This window comes from Nomascus leucogenys, chromosome 9 (genome assembly GCF_006542625.1).
Source record: "Nomascus leucogenys isolate Asia chromosome 9, Asia_NLE_v1, whole genome shotgun sequence".
In the NCBI taxonomy this organism is placed as follows: domain Eukaryota; kingdom Metazoa; phylum Chordata; class Mammalia; order Primates; family Hylobatidae; genus Nomascus; species Nomascus leucogenys.
In genome coordinates, this window is record NC_044389.1 from 31396536 (window position 1) to 31415114 (window position 18579).

The 18579-nt window shown below is 42.5% G+C and overlaps 1 protein-coding gene across 4 annotated transcripts in view; it reads right to left on the reverse strand.

Annotated features, from left to right (window-relative positions):
• Positions 1–2589: 2589 nt before the first annotated feature.
• RGL1 (ral guanine nucleotide dissociation stimulator like 1) overlaps positions 2590–18579 on the reverse strand; it is a 282899-nt gene continuing 266909 nt past the window's right edge. For all 4 annotated transcript variants that reach the window (XM_030818761.1, XM_030818759.1, XM_030818760.1 and 1 more), the window contains 3 exons: positions 14294–14548; positions 8668–8782; positions 2590–5026 (listed from right to left, as the gene is read on the reverse strand). In XM_030818761.1, the coding sequence (XP_030674621.1) occupies positions 4839–5026; positions 8668–8782; positions 14294–14548 (558 nt within the window). In that variant the 3' untranslated portion in view covers positions 2590–4838. The remainder of the gene's footprint in view (positions 5027–8667; positions 8783–14293; positions 14549–18579) is intronic.

Genomic DNA, 18579 nt, shown 5'->3' on the forward strand with positions numbered 1-18579 from the left:
TCCCTAAAACTTGGGCAACTTAACTGCTCTGTGTCTCAGCCCCGTATCTGTAATATGAGGCCACTGACTACATGATTTGTAAGGTGCCTTCAAACTCTTAAGAAAACATTACATACATTGGATTCCTTGAAATTTTAAATAAGAAACTTGCTTCCACAAAGGTTTCTGGGTAGAGATGTTGAGAAACCACACCCAATAATGGTTGCCAAATTGTGAGTCTAAAATAATTAAATTTGCCTGGCTCCTATTTGATCTGTTGGGTTTTGTGTAAATACTTTACATTTCCTAGGTTTCTTTTTTTAACCTGACTTAATACTACATCTGTAAAGTAGCTCCTAGTGTCATCAAAGTAGGAACCAAATCAGAAGAAAATAAATTGTTGGTGAGTGACTGTATGTTAAAAATTAAAAATAAATTAGATCGGCTGGGTGCGCTGGCTCATGCCTGTAATCCCAGCACTTTGGGAGGCCAAGGCAGGCAGATTGCTTTGAGCTCAGGAGTTCGAGACCAGCCTGGGCATCATGGCAAGACCCTATCTGTACAAAAAAATACAACAACAACAAAAAAAATTAGCAGGGCATTGGTGGCTTGCATACGTAGTCCCAGCTACTCATGAGGCTGAGGTTGGAGAATCGCTTGAGCCCAGGAAGCAGAGTCTGCAGTGAGCTGAGGTTGCGCCACTCCAGCCTGGGTGACAGAGTGAGACCCTGTCTCAAAAAATAAAACTAAATTAAAAAATAAGATCAAGGCTAATTCTAGACAAAATTAAATTGTTCTTTCTAGTATTTTCTTTCAGCAGCTCTCTCTTTTCAACTCTTCCTCTGTTCTGTGCAGTCTCCTCTCAAGTCCTCACTGCCATCTCTTCCAAACACTTTCTGATGACTGCCAATGGTGAACAAACCCATGCACCCTAGGAGAAGGCATTACTCCTCTGTGGCAGAGGTGGTCATGTGCATCAACTCCTCCAGGTTTCTCCTGCATTTCCCACCTCCCCTGTACTCACATCGGGGCCGGGGACTGGTCGATGGGCTGTGAACAGAAGTGAGAGGTGTCGCTTTGGTCTAAGGCAGTTGGGAACAGTTTGTGAGTTCTCTTTACTCTCTTTATCATCACTGTGACTGGAAGGGAAACACCGAGATGGCGAAGTTGCAAGATGGAAGCTGCCTGGATCTGTGAGCTGCTGTTAGAGAAAAGCTACTAAGGAGTTTCCTGACTTGCATTACACTGTCCCATGAAAGAAAAAAAAACCTCGGTCTTAAGCTGTTGAAATTTCTTGGTTTGTTACTTCGGACCATCCTAGCCTAGCCTAACACATCCCTTCCAAAGGTATTTAATTTTAAGAGAGAGTCTAGGGGGAAAAGCAATGCAAAATGCAATGGAAATAACTTCTCCCAGTGGAAAAGTAGGCATCTGCAGAAAAGGAGGTTTGAGTCAGGAACCTTCTCAGTCCCACTGTAATCAGGACACATAAAGCAATATTGTACACCTCCTAATGATCCTGTGCTGCAAGGAGAATTTACAAATGCTCCAAAGAAGACAAGTTTAAGACATTATTCCTCCTGGCAAAATGTCCCCAGGCCCAGTTTCTAGAAAAAGGCAAAACAAGGGAAACAGGCTTTTAGAATGATCTCAAAAAACCAAGTACCAAAGACAAAATTCCCTTTTTTTCTGCCCTACCCCGTATTATCAATTTCCTATTATTAAAATATCTACTTGGCTTCCTCTAAAAATTCCACAAGGGCACGGAACATTTGATAATTTGGATCCATTTAGAAATCTACTGGAAAATAATTCTGGGAAGTTTTTAACAGTATGATAAATGACAATACTGTGCATCTGTTCAGTGAAGCTGGCCTTAGACCTAATGCCTTTGGGGAAACTGCATGGATCAGTTTAAAAGGATTTCAAGTGTAATTCTTTTGGGAATGCCTTTCCTCCCTCCATGGAGGTCCCCCTGGCTTCCAGGGCACCATGAGCAGTTTCAAGAATTATGCAGGTGGTATCCATCACAAAATGCGGGGAAAGGCTCTCAGAAAGGCGACAAAATGCCAACTTGGACCCTCACTCTAAGTTGGATTATTAAGTGTCCCCATGCCGGGTGCGGTGGTTCATGCCTGTAATCCCAGCACTTTGGGAGGCCGAGGTGGGCAGATCATCTGAGGTCAGGAGCTCAAGACCAGCATGACGAACATGGTGAAACCCCACCTCTACTAAAAATACAAAAATTAGCTGGGCGTGGTAGCACGCACCTGTAATACCAGCTACTCAGAAGACTGAGGCAGAATTGTTTGAACTGGTGCAGCGGAGATTGCAGTGAGCCGAGATCGCACCACTGCACTCCAGCCTGGGCAACAGAGTGAGACTCCATCCCCAAGAACAGCAATCTAGCAACAGCATCATCTCTGACTGCAGTCTCCTAAGGAAGTCATTCTTTCCCCCAAAGGCTCGTGACACTTGCCAGTCGGGAGGATCCTACCAAACTCTGCCACTGGCTTTCCCTGTGCTCCTCCAACCGATCCAGCGGGCTTCCCAAAAGCTTACTGACACACCTGGAACCCAAAACCCACCTGGTTAATAATCCAGATACAATCCCTTTGGGTCTGGCAGCACATGCCAGCCAAGTCCCAAACTAGTTTATTAGTTTAACCAAAAGGTAAACAGATGATAGAGGTGCAGAAAGACAAGCATGCGAGCAGCTAAACGCATTACCCAGCTGTCCACCAGGAAACAAATTTAAGACATTTAAAGTGGCATTAAATAAATGAGGCTAAGTTTCAGCTACTTGGAATTTGCATTGTCTTTAAAAAAGGTAAATATATATATATATATATATTTTACATTGCAGTATATAAATCTAGACTCTACATATACAGTATAAATACACAGGGTGAGCACAGGGGCACAACATACATGTCTTGGTGGTCACACCCTCAACCAGGCCAATGGTTTTATATATATTTTTTTGACCTTCACACTAAGAATATCAGGCTGAGGCTACATATACTTCAACCTGCATGAGGGCTGCCACCCTGGCCATCTCTCCTACAAGCACAGAAGCACAAATCGAACAGGGATTGAAAACAGAAGAAAGTGCTTTTTGACTAGTTGAAACCCAGTCAGTCTTTACAATATGTAGTCCAATCTCCTGGAAAGACCAAAGGAAATCGGAGGACTTCCTGGCCCATTCCTCGGTCCATTGCCACAAATCTCTAAACTTTCCCTGGTGCTTCTCGCGGAATTCACATGGCTATTTATGCAACGCAAATCCCACAGAACCTTTAGGAGCTGTACTGTGGGATTAGGGAAAAAAATAGCTCCATGTTACAATCTGCACTTCATATTCTGGGTTTGTTCTCTTTATTTTTGGAATAAAAACTGGTATTTTGAGAATCATTTCTTAAAAAGGACAACATTCTGAAAGTGCTTCTTACACATGTCAATATTCCACATATGGCTTTTAGTTCAAACCCCAGCACAGCTCAGACTTGGAAGGAAGAGTGTGATGGTGTTATGAGAGACAAAAGTGTCACTTAACAATGATCCTGTGATAGCAAGCATGGGAACCTGAAAAAAAAAAGTTATTGATTCCATCTGGAAGAATGTACCTCTTAGACAAATGATTCAGATAATCTATACAGCCCCATCTCTTTCCCCATGACTAGGCACAGTAATGCTGTAAAAGTTAATAAGTAAAATAGGATGCTGTTATCAGCAGGGAACATCTTCTGAGGGGCTATTAACAGGACAATCACTGTTCAGAAATCTTTCACAAGCTCAAAATAATCAAATGTAGTCAATTGCAGTAGAAATTTCCACACCTGAGGAAGAAATTGCACATAGTAAAGAGGTACTAGGATCCAGATGGCAAAAGACTCCAGACACATAGTTTTACATGCAAAAGGCAATCAGAGAAGGCAATGAAGTACTGACATTCCAAGACAGGTAAGAGTCCAAATGAGTCATCATTCTTTCGTGCTTTCTTTTCTGGCTTCATTACCAAAGAACATGGTTATTTGTGCAATGATTGTGATATGTTCTTTAGGGGGAAAACAGAAATACACGGGGTTGCCAGAAACTGAAATGAGCTTGTTTCAGGAGCTTGACACCTCCAGAGGCGTCATGATGGCTAGACCAGTGGGGCGATGGTCCTCCGAAGCTCCTCCTGGCCTCCTTGGGGTAGCAGAAAGTGGCAGATGCAGGCAGAGGTTGAAGGCCAACAGCTCATCCAAACCCTTTCCAAAGTGGCCTTTCATGCAGCCTGTGGCAGTTCTAGCCTCTGCAGTTGTTTTTATCTGGTGGCACTTGATTGAGAAAGTCATCCTCTCCCTTTATAAAAATAAAGTTTGGGCTTCTTGTAATACTGGCACAAAGGACACTCTCTATTCCCAGGACTGATTCCATTTACTCAGAATATACGAGACTAGGTTCTCAGTTTCTTCTATTTCCCTGTAAAAAGTGACCTCAACTTCCCAGGCCATTGTGCAAATTTGTTTTTCCATAGTCCATACTATCCCATAAAGTCCCTCTTATATATTTTCATATATATACACATGCATACCAAATACGTGTGCATATATATGTTTTAAATGTTGGTAATTCTGCATTTTAGTCTCAAATAAGTCAAAGAGAATCAGTGAATTGTTCATCCTTTTCATGTCAAATTCATTTCCAATTTCCCCACAATGCCTATCATAATGCTTTGCACACCACGGGAACTCAATAAATATCTGCTGACTTCACCAATGATCCTCGAACACTGGATGGTAATTGCAATCACCGCAGCCTGTTTCTCAGCCCCACTCTGCCTTTGGCAAACAAAGGGCCATTGGTCCCTCCCTTCAGAGGGTGATTTTGCTGTGTCTGTTACTCCAGCAGCCCCGTTTAGCTGTCCTGGGCAATGTCAAGCTGGTCCGGCTACGCAGTTTCACTTGTTCTTCCATGGAGTTCTTTTTGCGCAAAATGAAGTCAAAGTTCACTTGGCTGTTCATGGCGTAAAAGACATTTGCTGAGTCTGGAATCACAAGTTCTGAAAAAGATAAGGAAAGATAAGATGGTCAGCTTGTGGAGGTCAGCTCAGCACTGACAATGGCAGCTTGTAAACCTTGCCCAGACACAAGAACGGGACTTGTGTAAACCTTGCCCAGACACAAGAAGGGACTACGGCCCTTCATCTCTGGAATGTGACCTGAACCAGACAGTGATCACCATCACTAACCCAAAAATTGGCCCCAGCTTCTCAATCCCAATTTAAAAAATTAGTACAAATGAGATTTTAGAAATTCACTCCATGAATTAAATGTTCCGATAGAAAATGTTAAAGCTAGAAAAAAAAGTACAGTAGGAAACAGAGGCCAAGAAAAGTTAAAGAAAATTCCCAAGATGGCAGCTAGTGAATGGCAGAACTGGGATTTGAATTCGGGTTTCCTTTCTCCTGCAGTCCATTTTCCACCCCAGTGTGCAGATTTTCTCAAAGACTAAGATAATCCAATGACATCGAAAAAATAGAAAATCTACAGCACTCCAGAATTCTACTTGAAATATTGAAATATTTTTTGAAGTAATCCCATCAAACGAGTATTTTATTTCCCATGTAGGAAAGTATGTATCTTTTTTTAAAAAAATTTTACTTTAAGTTTTGGGATACATGTGCTGAACGTGCATATCTTTATTTTATTGTATTTTACTTTAAGTTCTGGGATACATGTGCAGAACGTGCAGGTTTGTTACATAGGTATACATGTGCTGCACTTATCAATCTGTCATCTAGGTTTTAAGCCCTGCATGCATTAGATATTAGTCCTAATGCTCTCCCTCCCCTTTTCCCCAACCCCCTGACAGGCCCCAGTGTGTGATGTCCCCCTTCCTGTGTATCTCTTAATATTTAAACTATTTTCAACTTCAACGATTCCCAACTAGACATCTGTAATTTTTGAACAAGGATTGTTCCAAGTGTAATATGAAATCATCAAAGCAAAGTTATTTTGACTCAGTTTTATTTTATTTATTTAAGTTATTTATTATTATTATTATTATTTTATTTTTTGAAATGGAGTTTCGCTCTTGTTGCCCAGGCTGCAGTGCAGTGGCACAATGTCAGCTCACTGCAACCTCTGCCTCCCAGGGTCCAGTGATTCTCCTGTCTCAGCCTCTCGAGTAGCTGGGATTACAGGCGTGCACCACCACGCCTGGCTAATTTTTTTTTTTTTTTTTGGTATTTTTTTGTATTTTTAGTAGAGGTGGGTTTCACCAGGTTGGCCAGGCTGGTCTTGAACTCCTGACCTCAGATGATCTACCTGCCTCAGCCTCTCAAACTGCTGGGATTACAGCCGTGAGCCACTGTGCCCGGCCTCACTTTTATTTTTATTTTTTAATTTTAATTTTATTTTTACTATACTTTAAGGTCTGGGGTACATGTGCAGAACGTGCAGGTTTGTTACATAGGTATACACGTGCCATGGTGGCTTGCTGCACCCATCAACCCGTCATCTACATTAGGTATTTCTCCTAAGGCTATCCCTCCCCTAGTCTGCCACCCCACAACGGGCCCCGGTGTGTGATATTCCCCTCCCTGTGTCCATGTGTTCTCATGTTCTCATTGTTCAACTCCCACTTATGAGTGAGAACATGCAGTATTTGGTTTTTTGTTCCTGTGTTAGTTTGCTGAGAATGACGGTTTCCAGCTTCATCCATGTCCCTGCAAAGGACATGAACTCATCTTTTATTGCTGCATAGTATTCCATGGTGTATATGTGCCACATTTTCTTTATCCAGTCTATCATTTGGGTTGGCTCCAGGTTTTGCTATTGTGAATAGTGCTGCAATAAACATATGTGTGCATGTGTCTTTATAGTAGAATGATTTATAATCCTTTGGGTATACACCCAGTAATGGGACTGGTGGGTCAAATGGCATTTCTGGTTCAAGATCCTTGAGGAATCGCCACAAGAAGGTTTACAGTATTTAGCACTCAAGTGTAATGAGTATTTGAAAAAACAAACAGAATTTAGAAAGGTAAAATGTGCAAGTGTAGCTCTGTGGTAGTGGGGTGGGGGAGGCAATCAGAGAGGCATATGGTTGTAAAACTGGAAAAATTGAGTCTTAAGTTAACTTCAAACATTGAGATCCAACAGCAAGACTGATATGAGCAGGTTCCAAGTGACTCCTGTACATTCTGTGCACAAAGGCTCAGTGGAGAACAATCCCCTCAAAATGTCCCATGCTGCTGCCCACATACTCACGGGTCAGTAATAATAGTCCTCACACTTATATATCACTTAGCGTCTCCCCAGGTTCAGGTACACGATTTCTTGTTATCTTCAGAATCGCCCTGTGACATACGAGGAACCAGCAGGGTATTGTCTCTAATTAAGGACCAAGGCCCGGGGGTCCAGCAGCTTGCATTTAGGACCACACAGCTGGTGGGCAACACTGGGTCCTGGCTACCCCTCGAGACTCCTGGACCTTTAGACCCACCGGCCTCACCTTCGTGCTGCGTTGTAAGCAAAATGGTACAACTTCAGACCATCTTTTAGGCTTAGAATTATAACTATAATTACATTAAAAGGTTATAACTGAGAAAGTGTTGCCCCACAGCCTAAGGCTCAGCTGAATGAATGAGAAATCTTCCAAGAGGAAACTGAAAAAGAATTTTCCCAGAGGCTGTAGCTTTTAATCTCTAGGAGAAGGTAGTATTCTAATTTCAGCCACTCTCCTCTAAACCAGCGATAGAGCCCTGGGTGACATGCTGATCCCCCAGCCTAGCTTGTGGAATGCTTCCCACTTATAGGGGACGCTGCTTGTTGGTGAGCAGAGGACTACTTAAGGTGGCTGCAAGGGACAGTTTGGAGTCTGGCAGCAGAAAGGGTTGGCTTCGGTCAACAATATTTGCTGCTCCTTCTGCACTTGGAGAAGAGACCTATCCTGACAGTCACTGTCTGTGAAGTGACAAGGTACAGAGGAGTTATCTACCAGCCTGTTTCCTTCTCTCAACAAATACAATCCCCAAATTCATATTAGCAGACAGATACATGAAAGGGTGATTATTTCCCCCAAAAAGTCTTTCATAAAAGAGATTTCTTTAAATATTATGTTCCCAGGCATATTGAAGCCTTTCATAGATTACCAGTTCTTTGCCTCAATAAATGTGAGGTAAATAACCTTCAAGTTAGAGGTTTGTGTTATATTAAAATTGATCATGAATAAAGAAAATAACTCTCATACATGATTAATTGAAACGATGAGAAATTATTATAGGAACCACTAAATTTCAGATTCACACACAACTTAGAAACACATTCTTGGGTAAAGGAGGTGTGTGGCCACCTGCAATGCCCAACAGACTACCCTACCCTCTGCCTCCTGGCACAGGGAGACACTTCTTCCTGGAAAAGTGTTTGAAGAGCTCAGAAAGACTGGGCAGAAGAAATACTCGTCAAAATTGCAGGAAAAACAAGAGCTGGGGAATCGGAGAGCGGTTTGAGATACTTAATTCTACAAGTGCGGTGATTCTACAGGTGAGGTTGTTCACCCTTGCACTATCAAAAACCACCACTAGGTCCCAATAAAACAATACGTATCCGTTTCCTGCCTTCTAAATGCGGAGCACTGTGGACATGTGCTAGCCACCTGCCCTGGGAAGGAACATGCCTGTCTCGGAAGGATGCCCACCTTTGTCCTCCGAGATGACCTGCACCAGCTCGTACTCCTCGGCGGGGTCTGAGTCCAGATTGTGCTTCAGCATGGCTCTCTGGATCACCGCGGGGGTTTTATCCTGGCTCGTCAACTGCAAAGACAATGAATAGGTTTGTAAAGTACTTAGCTTCACGTTTCCTGAGGGAGTTCTCCTGACCCTCTCATTCTTGCTGTCTTGTGTTGTGATGCCTTTCCAGAAAGAATGGACTCGTGGAATTGGAACTGGACCAAGAGCCAGGATCCCTGGTTTCTAGTCCTGGTTCTACCCTTAGTAGCCACAGATGATGGGCGAGTCACCTAATCTCTGAGTCACAGCGTCATCCGCTATTAAAATGGAGAGAACACTTTCCTTGCCTATCTCCTCCACAGTGGTTGAAGTTCCCGTGAAAGAATATATATGAGGGAATTGTGAAAAATGCAAAGCATTGTTAGTCCTGGCCCCAAATTATCCTCCCACGTTGAACTGCTTCTATGGCACTGGTTACATCCCACGGGATAAAAATGGTCACAGTTCTGCCCATTGACCACTTCAAAAAGTACAGGTGACCCTGTGATTCAGCAGTCCCACTCCTAGGCATTTACCAAGCAGAATAAAAACATACGTCCACAAAAGGACTTGTACACAAACATTCATAGCAGATTTATTCAGAATAGCTAAAAACTGAATCAATCTGAATCTCCATCAACAGGAAAAGAGAATAAATCATAGTATATTCATAATAGAACTCTACTGAGCAACTGAAGGGAACTAAGAACTGGCACATGCAACAATGCAGACGAGTCTCACAAACATCACCTTGGGCAAAAGAAACCGGACACAAAAGATTACATACCAGTGGAGTCTATTCTTTCAAAAAAAGGAAAAACGAATCTGTAGCATTAGAAAATGAACCTCTGGGTTAAGAGGGGATTGATTGGAAAGGGCACAGGGAATCTGGCAGGTGGGATGGAAATGTTCTTTATCTAGATTTGGGGTAGTAGTTTCACAGATATATATAATTATTAAAACTCAAAGAATCAAACATTTAAGATCTGCATATGTAACTACATGCAAATTATGCTTCAATAAACATCAGCTTCTAAGTGTTTTAAAAGCACAAGTTAAAGGTTTCCCTCGTCCCCAATTCTGATGTTCTCCCCTTCACCTCGCTGCCTGCCAGCCAACTATTTGCAGGGTGTGCAGAGCAACATGAAAAGAAAGCTAAATTACGTACCATACCTTGGGTGATTTCTTTAAGTTTGAAAGAAGTGAATGAAAACTCAGATTATTCTTACTTAAAAATAAAAGCTGTTCTCACCAGGGGGCAAGAGGACCATAGAAAGCCCCCCACGACCCCCCTCGACACATACAGAAGGCTCATTTCCTCCAAGAAACTGCCACTGTGTGCCTGAGGATGGCAGTACCAAGATGCCTCGCTCTGATCTGGGGCAGCAGCTGGTGTTTGTGATTCCATAAACAATGTGCATTACAAAGGGATCCTTGTAAGCAGCAAAGATCTTGTTCACGTGTCTGTTACCAAAACATCTGGCATATTCATTTACAAGGGAAAAGTAGGTGCACACAAAATTCTAAGTGAGGAAAATATGCTTTTTGATAGCATGAAGAAAATACTCCTAAAGCTGGGTCACACTTAGTAGCAGAAAGCTAAAGGAGAAGACCTCCCTTCAGGGGATGCATGTCAGGCTAAGGTGGATAAGTCATATGAGACAGCCAGGCTACCTTCATTCTCCTTTCCTTAAACTTCCCCAGGTATGTCCCAATGAGGACAAGATGACCAAGGGCTTTCCCTTGCATGTTTATTACTTTGTACCATCAAAGCGATGCTGAATCAAACTTATGATTACAATGAGTATTCACAGCTCAAGCGTGCATCCTTATGCTGATAGACTGAATTAGCACTCATAGGTATCAAATGTGAGCCACATATTTCATTTTAAGTTTCTAGTAGCCACAATTAAAAACTTTTTAGGACGGGCGTGGTGGCTCATGCCTGTAATCCCACCACTTTGGGGGGCCGAGGCAGGTGGATCACGAGGTCAGGAGCTTGAGACCATCCTGGCCAACATGGTGAAACCCCGTCTCCACTAAAAATACAGAAAAGTTAGCCAGGCGTGGTAGTGGGTGCCTGTAATCCCAGCTACTCAGGAGGCTGAGGCAAGAGAACCGCTTGAACCCGGGAGGCAGAGGTTGCAGTGAGCTGAGATCGCGCCATTGCACTCCAGCCCAGGCAACAGCGCAAGACTCTGTCTCAAAAAAAAAAAAAAAAAAAAAAAGTTTTTGAAAGGTGATATTTAACTTGAACACCCCAAATATTACATCAGCATATATAATCAATACAAAAATTGTTAATGCAGTATTTTACTTTTTTGTACTAAGTGTTCAAAATCTGGCATATATTTTACCCTCAGCTCATCTCAATTTGGAGTATTCCCATTTCAAATGTTCCATTGTCACCCATGGCCAGTGGCTGCTGTACTGAATGCACGGTACTGAACGATGCTTTGGTGTCACCTTCATTGACTTTCCTGTGACAGAAATACTGCATTCCCTGTGTAAGGGATCTTGGGAGACTGACTCTGTGATTGACATAATGGAGAGAAAGGTCATTTCAAAAGAGTGATGGGCTCAGGGGTAGAAGACATTTTTCCATGGTCACTGAGGAGGTAATTTTACAAGGGCTCATTGCTGTCTCTTCTTCTGTGGAAGGGCCTTGGATTCCAGGGACATCAGTTGCTCTTGCAAAGCGAGTCCTCTAGGCCACCAGTTCTCAGTGTGTAATCTATGGCCCGTGGGGTCCCTGAAATCTGTGAGGGGATCCATGAGATCAAAATTATTTTCATGATAATACTAAGATGCTGTTTGTCTTTTCTTTCTGTCGACATTTGCATAGGTATTGCAGAAGCTATGGTGGATGGAAGTGCTGGTACCGTAGCACAAATCGGTCCAGTGGTTTCTCACTACAAGTCTACTAGCTGTCACTGTATTCTTCAGTACCCTGTACTCACAGTAAAAACAAAAACAAAACAAAGCCAGTCTCACTCACATTTTAACAGACTTACAGAAATGGAAAACAATGCCACCCTTCTCACTCAATAATTTTTGGAAAAAGATAGATATTTTTCATTAAAAAATAAAATTTACATTAACATGCAATGTGTTCATTATTGTTATTTTAAATGAATTAATCAACATTTTGAAAGTTTCTCAGTTTAAATATCTAATGTGGTAAATATCAACAGATACAACCCACATAGTCTGGAGCTCTTTGGAATATTCAGTGCTGTTTCAGAGTATAAAGGGGTCCTGAGAACAAAAAGTTTGAGAACTGCTAGTCTCGCCTGAACCTGGACTGATTTCTTTCCATCCTCTGGTCAACAGCACACAGCATAATAATTTCACAAAGGTACGTCCTGTGAGCAAGATTTCTCCTGAGAGGCCTAACAATTAGAATGAGAGCACGAGAGCAGTGTGTCGTCTCTCCAGAATAAGCCTGTGACACGCACTGGCAGGATTTTCATGAAAGGTGAGTGCCACCACCTGGTGCAATATAAAGGGCCACAGGAAGGGGTTGGCAGGAGAGGTGATTCTCATAGAGGCAGCCCATCTGCTGGGGAAGGAGGAATCTCGGGGCAGGGGGCAGGGGATCTTCTACTCACTACCCTCCCAACACTGAGACGGCATGCACAACCTATGACTCCTCCTGGGCAGTAGAGGTTTGTGCAGTTCAACCACTCTCAGTTCCCCCAGACTGAGCAGAGTGCACGCTGACCAGGCATGTCCCAAAACATAACTGTTTGGTGTACAAATCCACGCTGAAATTCAGAGGCACTGTAGAGTTATGCAGTGGACGTTCTCTCTGGTTGGCGCAGGTAAGAGGTCCCAGCTGAAGAGACCATGCTGAGCAGGCAGTAACCACATGGAGGACCTTGGCTACCCTGTGTTTCCTCTACCTCTCAGGTGCTCCTTTACTAGCCCCTCCCTCATTACCACTTGCATTCTGCCTCATCCTACACTCACTCTCGCAAGACCACGTCCCCCCTGTGGGGTTTGACAACCCCAGTACTTGATCTCAGCATCAGCCTTGCACCAGCCCATGTTTCTGACCATCTATCAGACAATGCCATCTGATGTCATACTGGTACCTCTGATTTAAATGTCCCTGAAATATCCTCCTCTGGTAGTTCATGTCGCACAGACCCACCAACTGCCCAGACAGCCTCTAGTCCTCCACAACAGTAACCAAAAAGTTGGTAACTAAATGAATGGATTCTGCAATTCTACCTCATCAAAAGCTTTAAAAAATCCTCACCATCTCCAGCCACATGACCGTCATTCAAGCCCTTATCCTCTCCTACATGGAACATGATAGCAGCTTCCTAACTTGCTTCCTCGCCTCCAGTCTACCCCCACACTCCAGCAAACACAATGCCATGACTTTCTTAATGAGCAAATCCCATTACTACTTAAAAGCCTTCAACAAGACCCTATTGCCTGCGGGATTAACACACTCCTCTGTGTGGGCCACAAGGCCCTTTACAACCTGATCTTGGCTCTATTGTTTTGCACATCGTGAATAATGCTTTGTGAGCTTCCTTTCTGATTAAAAGTTCCTCGAAGGCAGAAATGTCTCACTCATCTCCCTATCCCCAAAGCCTAATCTAATGACTAGTACGCAATAAATGCTTGATATTTTGTTGACTCTATAAATGCTTTAGCAAAGCTTTTTTGTGGAGCCTCCATACCACTTATGCCAGATTCAGACCTGAGCTTGTAAGCACTGAGTGTGCCTTCAAAGAGGCGAGTGATAAAGATGAGGAGAGATGTGGAATTAGCTGTGGGATTTTGCTGCAAAGGATAATGTGATTTCCAATACACGATGATCTCCCATAAACTAAGGAGTTTCTATTCTTGTGATAAACATACCAGACCTCACATCCCCGAGGTTATCGCCATGAGAGGCTCTGTGTGTATTCCCAAAAGACTGCCATTATTAAAAATATCTTTGCAATTGTCCTCAGAAACACAGATTTTACAAGAAGCTCAAAAAGGTCAGTCTCATTTTATAAGCATCATTCCTCATTAACTCAAACTGCATTTCTAGCTTGATCATCCACTTTATTAACTAGGTTTGACCCAAATGACTAAATGACAAAAATCTGCCATCAGGGGAGTACACTGCTAAGAATGTGTGGAAATTCAATGATGAAACCAGACATATAATTCCATAGGAAGGCTTCCAAAAACGTGTGAAGCAGAGTCATCTTCCCTGGAGCACATTTACACAGTCACCCAAATTGAGAATTTCAAAAGGCTAATACTGACCTAAACGAATAAGTTTTAGCATTTCTTTAAGATGTGAAAATTATATCCTATATACACTATGTGTGTACATATATATGTATATATATTTTATACACATACATCATTCAGCATCTATGCCCAGGGAGACCTGGAACTGACACACATCCCTTCTGTGCGAATGCATATATGTACATGCTAATATTGAGTGTGCATATTTAGGGCTGTTAGTCTGAGCGGCCGACAGACACAGACACACAATCTAAATGGAAACCCGCTCCTGGGTCAGGGCTTGCTCCTCACCATGATGCTCTTGTACATGTTGCCGTTGTTGTCTTCCACACTGATGCGGATGATGCAGGTGTCTTCATTCTGTTGGTTGTAAACAGGAGGCAGCACAGTCGAGGTAATGGACGTCACCGAGACAGAGCGCTTGTGGATTTTGGGGTTGTTGTTGCAGGACGGAGGGGAGGAGAGGGGGTTGATTAAGGAAGACATCCCTGAGGAATTTGTGTCCATGGAATGGATAGAAGAACAGGATGAGGAGGACTCAGAGAGCTGGAAGAGTGAACACACCCCAGAAGAAAACAGATTAGAACGCTGGCCAACAGCTTTGCAATTTTCAAAGCAGAGGTAGATATCAAGACTGATAGACTGCAGTTATTTCCTCCACAACAGCCCACAGCACACATGTGTCTCATCCCTGGTGTAAGTACTCCAAGTCCCCATCAGTGGTAGATGCCTATCGGTAACTCAGTGTGACCTAATCACTCTATAACCACGTGAGGCAAAGCAGTTCTCTTTATTTCCCTAGGTTTTAGCTGTTCTTATGGAAGTTAACCAGAAGGTGGCAGCAGACACCAGAAACTGGAGGCAATATGGGTTCCCAAAGAAGTCAGAAGCTTACGGGGCTGGAGGAAAGCCTTGCCAACAGTTGATTCAGTCCTACTGTAGTCAGATTTCGTAGTGAGAGAGAAAGTTCTGTATTTTTAGAAGTTTCTAAGAGAAGTACCCCAGATTATACGGCTCTGCATTGAATATTAGTGCTAGAAAGGCCTTGAACATCAACTAGTCCCATACCTGTTCTGCTGAGGAATCTGAGACCCAGGGAGAAAACTGGGGCTCCAGGTCCACACAGCTAGTTGACAGCACCCCTAGAATAGGAACCCAAGCTCCCTGATTCCCACTGTCGAGTTCCCCGAGCAAGCACGTGGCCAAGGCTCAGCCTGTGGCTGATGACAATAAGATGAATCAACATAGTATGCCGCTACCTTGGTATGTTTAGCACTGTGAGGCTTATGATGAGCTTTCATATTATCTTATCCCATTTTAATTCCACAACTGTCTTGTGAACAAAATGCAGAGCACTATAAAGACGAGGAGAATAAGATTCAGAACATAAAAGTGACTTTCTCAAGGGAAATACAGCCTTTAAGCAGCTTCACCACTTTCCACATTTGCTAGTAGAGCCAACTGTACACATTTTCATGATGTGTATCAAGGACAATTAAGAAACGGAGTACTACAGTTAATGCGCTTTTCTGATTAACTACACATTTCTCATCCATGTAATACCAATAACCAAAGAAAGAGGTTATTGGAAGAGGTACTTTTAAAAATCATTAAATTGAACCATTTAAAATACCAATTCTTATTGTAGAAAATTATAAACAATTTCCTGGAATGACTGAAGCTAAATTATACCATGTTAATCCTATAAAATATTCTGGAAGTTGTTTATAAAATAAATAACATTTCTTTCATATTTATCTACCTTTCCATGGAAACAGTATAGAAGTTGAGCTTTCTGGTTATCAGGCTTCTGATTAAAATGGAGTCTATTATCTTATTTCCTGTAGATTTCCTCTTATGGCATAACTATACATTCAATTCTATTGGACGGTTAGTTTACAGCCAGCCAGCTGATGTGACAATTCTCATGGGTAGGGGTCTGATTGTGGCTCTACCATAATATGGTTTAGTTTTTGTTTTGGTTTTTGGGTTTTTTTTCTTCCTTATGTTCCCAAATGAATCAACTTAGTGGCTCAATTTGAGGACTAACTGATGATAGATAAGTTAATAGCATAAGTTTCTTTGCAGATATATTAGTTAAGGGGTACATTTTCCAATTATTCAGTCAATTTTTTCACCTTCATGTTCCTCTATCCAAACTCTATTTCCTTTGTTAGATTTTTCTATGATTCTAGTGACATTTATAGTTAAGATAAAGCCTAGACTATGCCTGGGTTATGGCAGCTCTAAACAGACTGTCTGATGAGCCCCCAAATTCCTATTGAGAATTTAAGAAGTGAGGAGCAAGTACAAAAATCAATGTTTAGAAATCATGATCAGGGGAATGAAGAAAGGAATGCAAACAAATTACACTTCACCTTTAAGAGCAACCTTACAGTGTAGCATGTGGGAAAGGAAGAATGACAGTCTGGAGGACTTTTGGAGAAGGCGGCTGTCACAGGCTCTCAGAGCAGGAAGGAAGTATGGAGATCAGCCCAGTCCAGCTATGTGCCAAGCAGGAGAACCACGAGCCTTTCTAGCTAATATGCAGGGATTGTGCAGTCCAGGAACTACTTGCATCCAAGTGAATCACTCATGTTTAAGTCTATAGAAATGTATGACTCTAAGAAAGGTTCATCCAAAGAATAAACAGCCATGACTTCTGCAAGAATTTAAAAAGCCAGTGTGATGAGGGATGAGACAAAAAAGATGAAGTGAGGGAATGTGCAGGAGAGAGCACACTGGGCTTCTGCATAGTTTTAAAAGGTACCATCTGGACCAATGTACATTTCCACTATGCCACAAGATATGACTGTGATTCCATCTCCTTCCTGGAGAGACAGGGAGAAATCCCACAAAAATGTGGGCAATACCTCAGCTGTTACTTTCCTACAATGTCTACCATCAGAAATGGAGCCTATAAAACCTCAGAGGCTGTGAAAAAGTGAATGATGAGACTGCATTCCAGATTTTGACAAAGCTAATTTGCATGTCAAGTCACGAAGAATGACTACATCACGGGTTGAGGAAAAATGCCTTTTGAGAGCATGGCCAGTCCGTAGGTGTCCACAAAGGCTTTCTTTCAACATTTAAAGCATGAATGATTGTATCCCCTGGATTTCAAAGCAGAAAGCTGAGAAATCCAACTAGAGAAGCAAATTAGTCATCTCAGTTTGATGAATCCTGAATATGATGCTCTTCCTGGATTGGCTACATTATGACAAAGTCACTTGAGGGTTCCGGGATTACTACTGTTGTTTTAACACCATGTGAAGCAACACACATGTCCCCTTGAAGAGCAGTAGATATAAACCAAAGGATGAAACCATTGCCAACATCTACCTTACTGACCTAACCATAAGCTAAGGAGCCAGAAGTCACTATTGAGTAAGCTTGGTTAGCCAGAAACCTTCCCTAAATGGTGCAAATTCTAGTTATGTCATAGTTGACTCTCTGATCCAAACCCTTCAACCAACAGATTGAAGCAGATGTGTACAGAAGATTAACACTGATATTGGTGGGGTGTGGTGGCTCATGCCTGTAATCCCAGCACTTTGCGAGGCCGAAGTGGGTGGATCACCTGAGGTCAGGGGTTTGAGACCAGCCTGGCCAACATGGTGAAACCCCATCTCTACCAAAAATACAAAAATTATGCAGGCATGGTGGCACATGCTTGTAATCCCAGCTACTCGGGAGGCTGAGGCAGGAGAATCCCCTGAACTCAGGAGACAGAGGTTGCAGTGAGCCAAGATCACACCACTGCATTCCAGACTGGGCAACAGAGTGAGTGAGACTTCATCTCAAAAAAAAAAAAAAAAGACTGGACTTAATTAAGATCTTAAGATTAAGATATTTTGGTATTTAAATTTTTATTTATGCAGTCACAGAAAATAGAAACTTGATGGAAATTCTTTTATCACCTCTCATCAGTTTCCTTTTTTCCAACATGGGAGAATGTATCCTTGTTACCAATCCCTCATCTTCCCCTGCATCTGTGCCCTTTGCACTGTGATTTCAGAGTTCCTCCCACTAAAACTGGAGCCTATTTCTCTGCTTCATTTACTTATGTGGAATGTTGCCACATGATTGCTTTAGCCAATAGAATGTTGGTTGATACGACTCAAGTAAAGGCTTGATATATGCTTGCGAGTTGGGCTTGCCCTCTTGCTTGTCCGTCTTAGCATGCTAAGGGCATGCCCTGGGTAGCCCATTACTCCAAAAATAATGAGAGGCAAGTGGAGCAGACCTGGACCAAATCTGTGGCCTAGTGTCAAGCCCAACCCAGATCAGCCAACCAGCAGATACATAAGAGAGATAAATAGTGGTTGATTTAAGTCACTGACTTTTGGAGTGGCATGCTATGCAACATTATTGTGATAAATGCTTGGCTAAGACAAAATATGGCACCAAGAACCTGACACATCTCCATCTCCGACTTTTTGCCCTTTCTAAGTAGTCCTACCTCCCCTAAATAAATCCAGTGCCTTAAGAGGTGGGTATAGAACAATATTTCAAAGGCCAAATGAATAAACCAAACTGCTTAGTGCTTTCACACCTGTTTCTTTTAGGAGTATGTC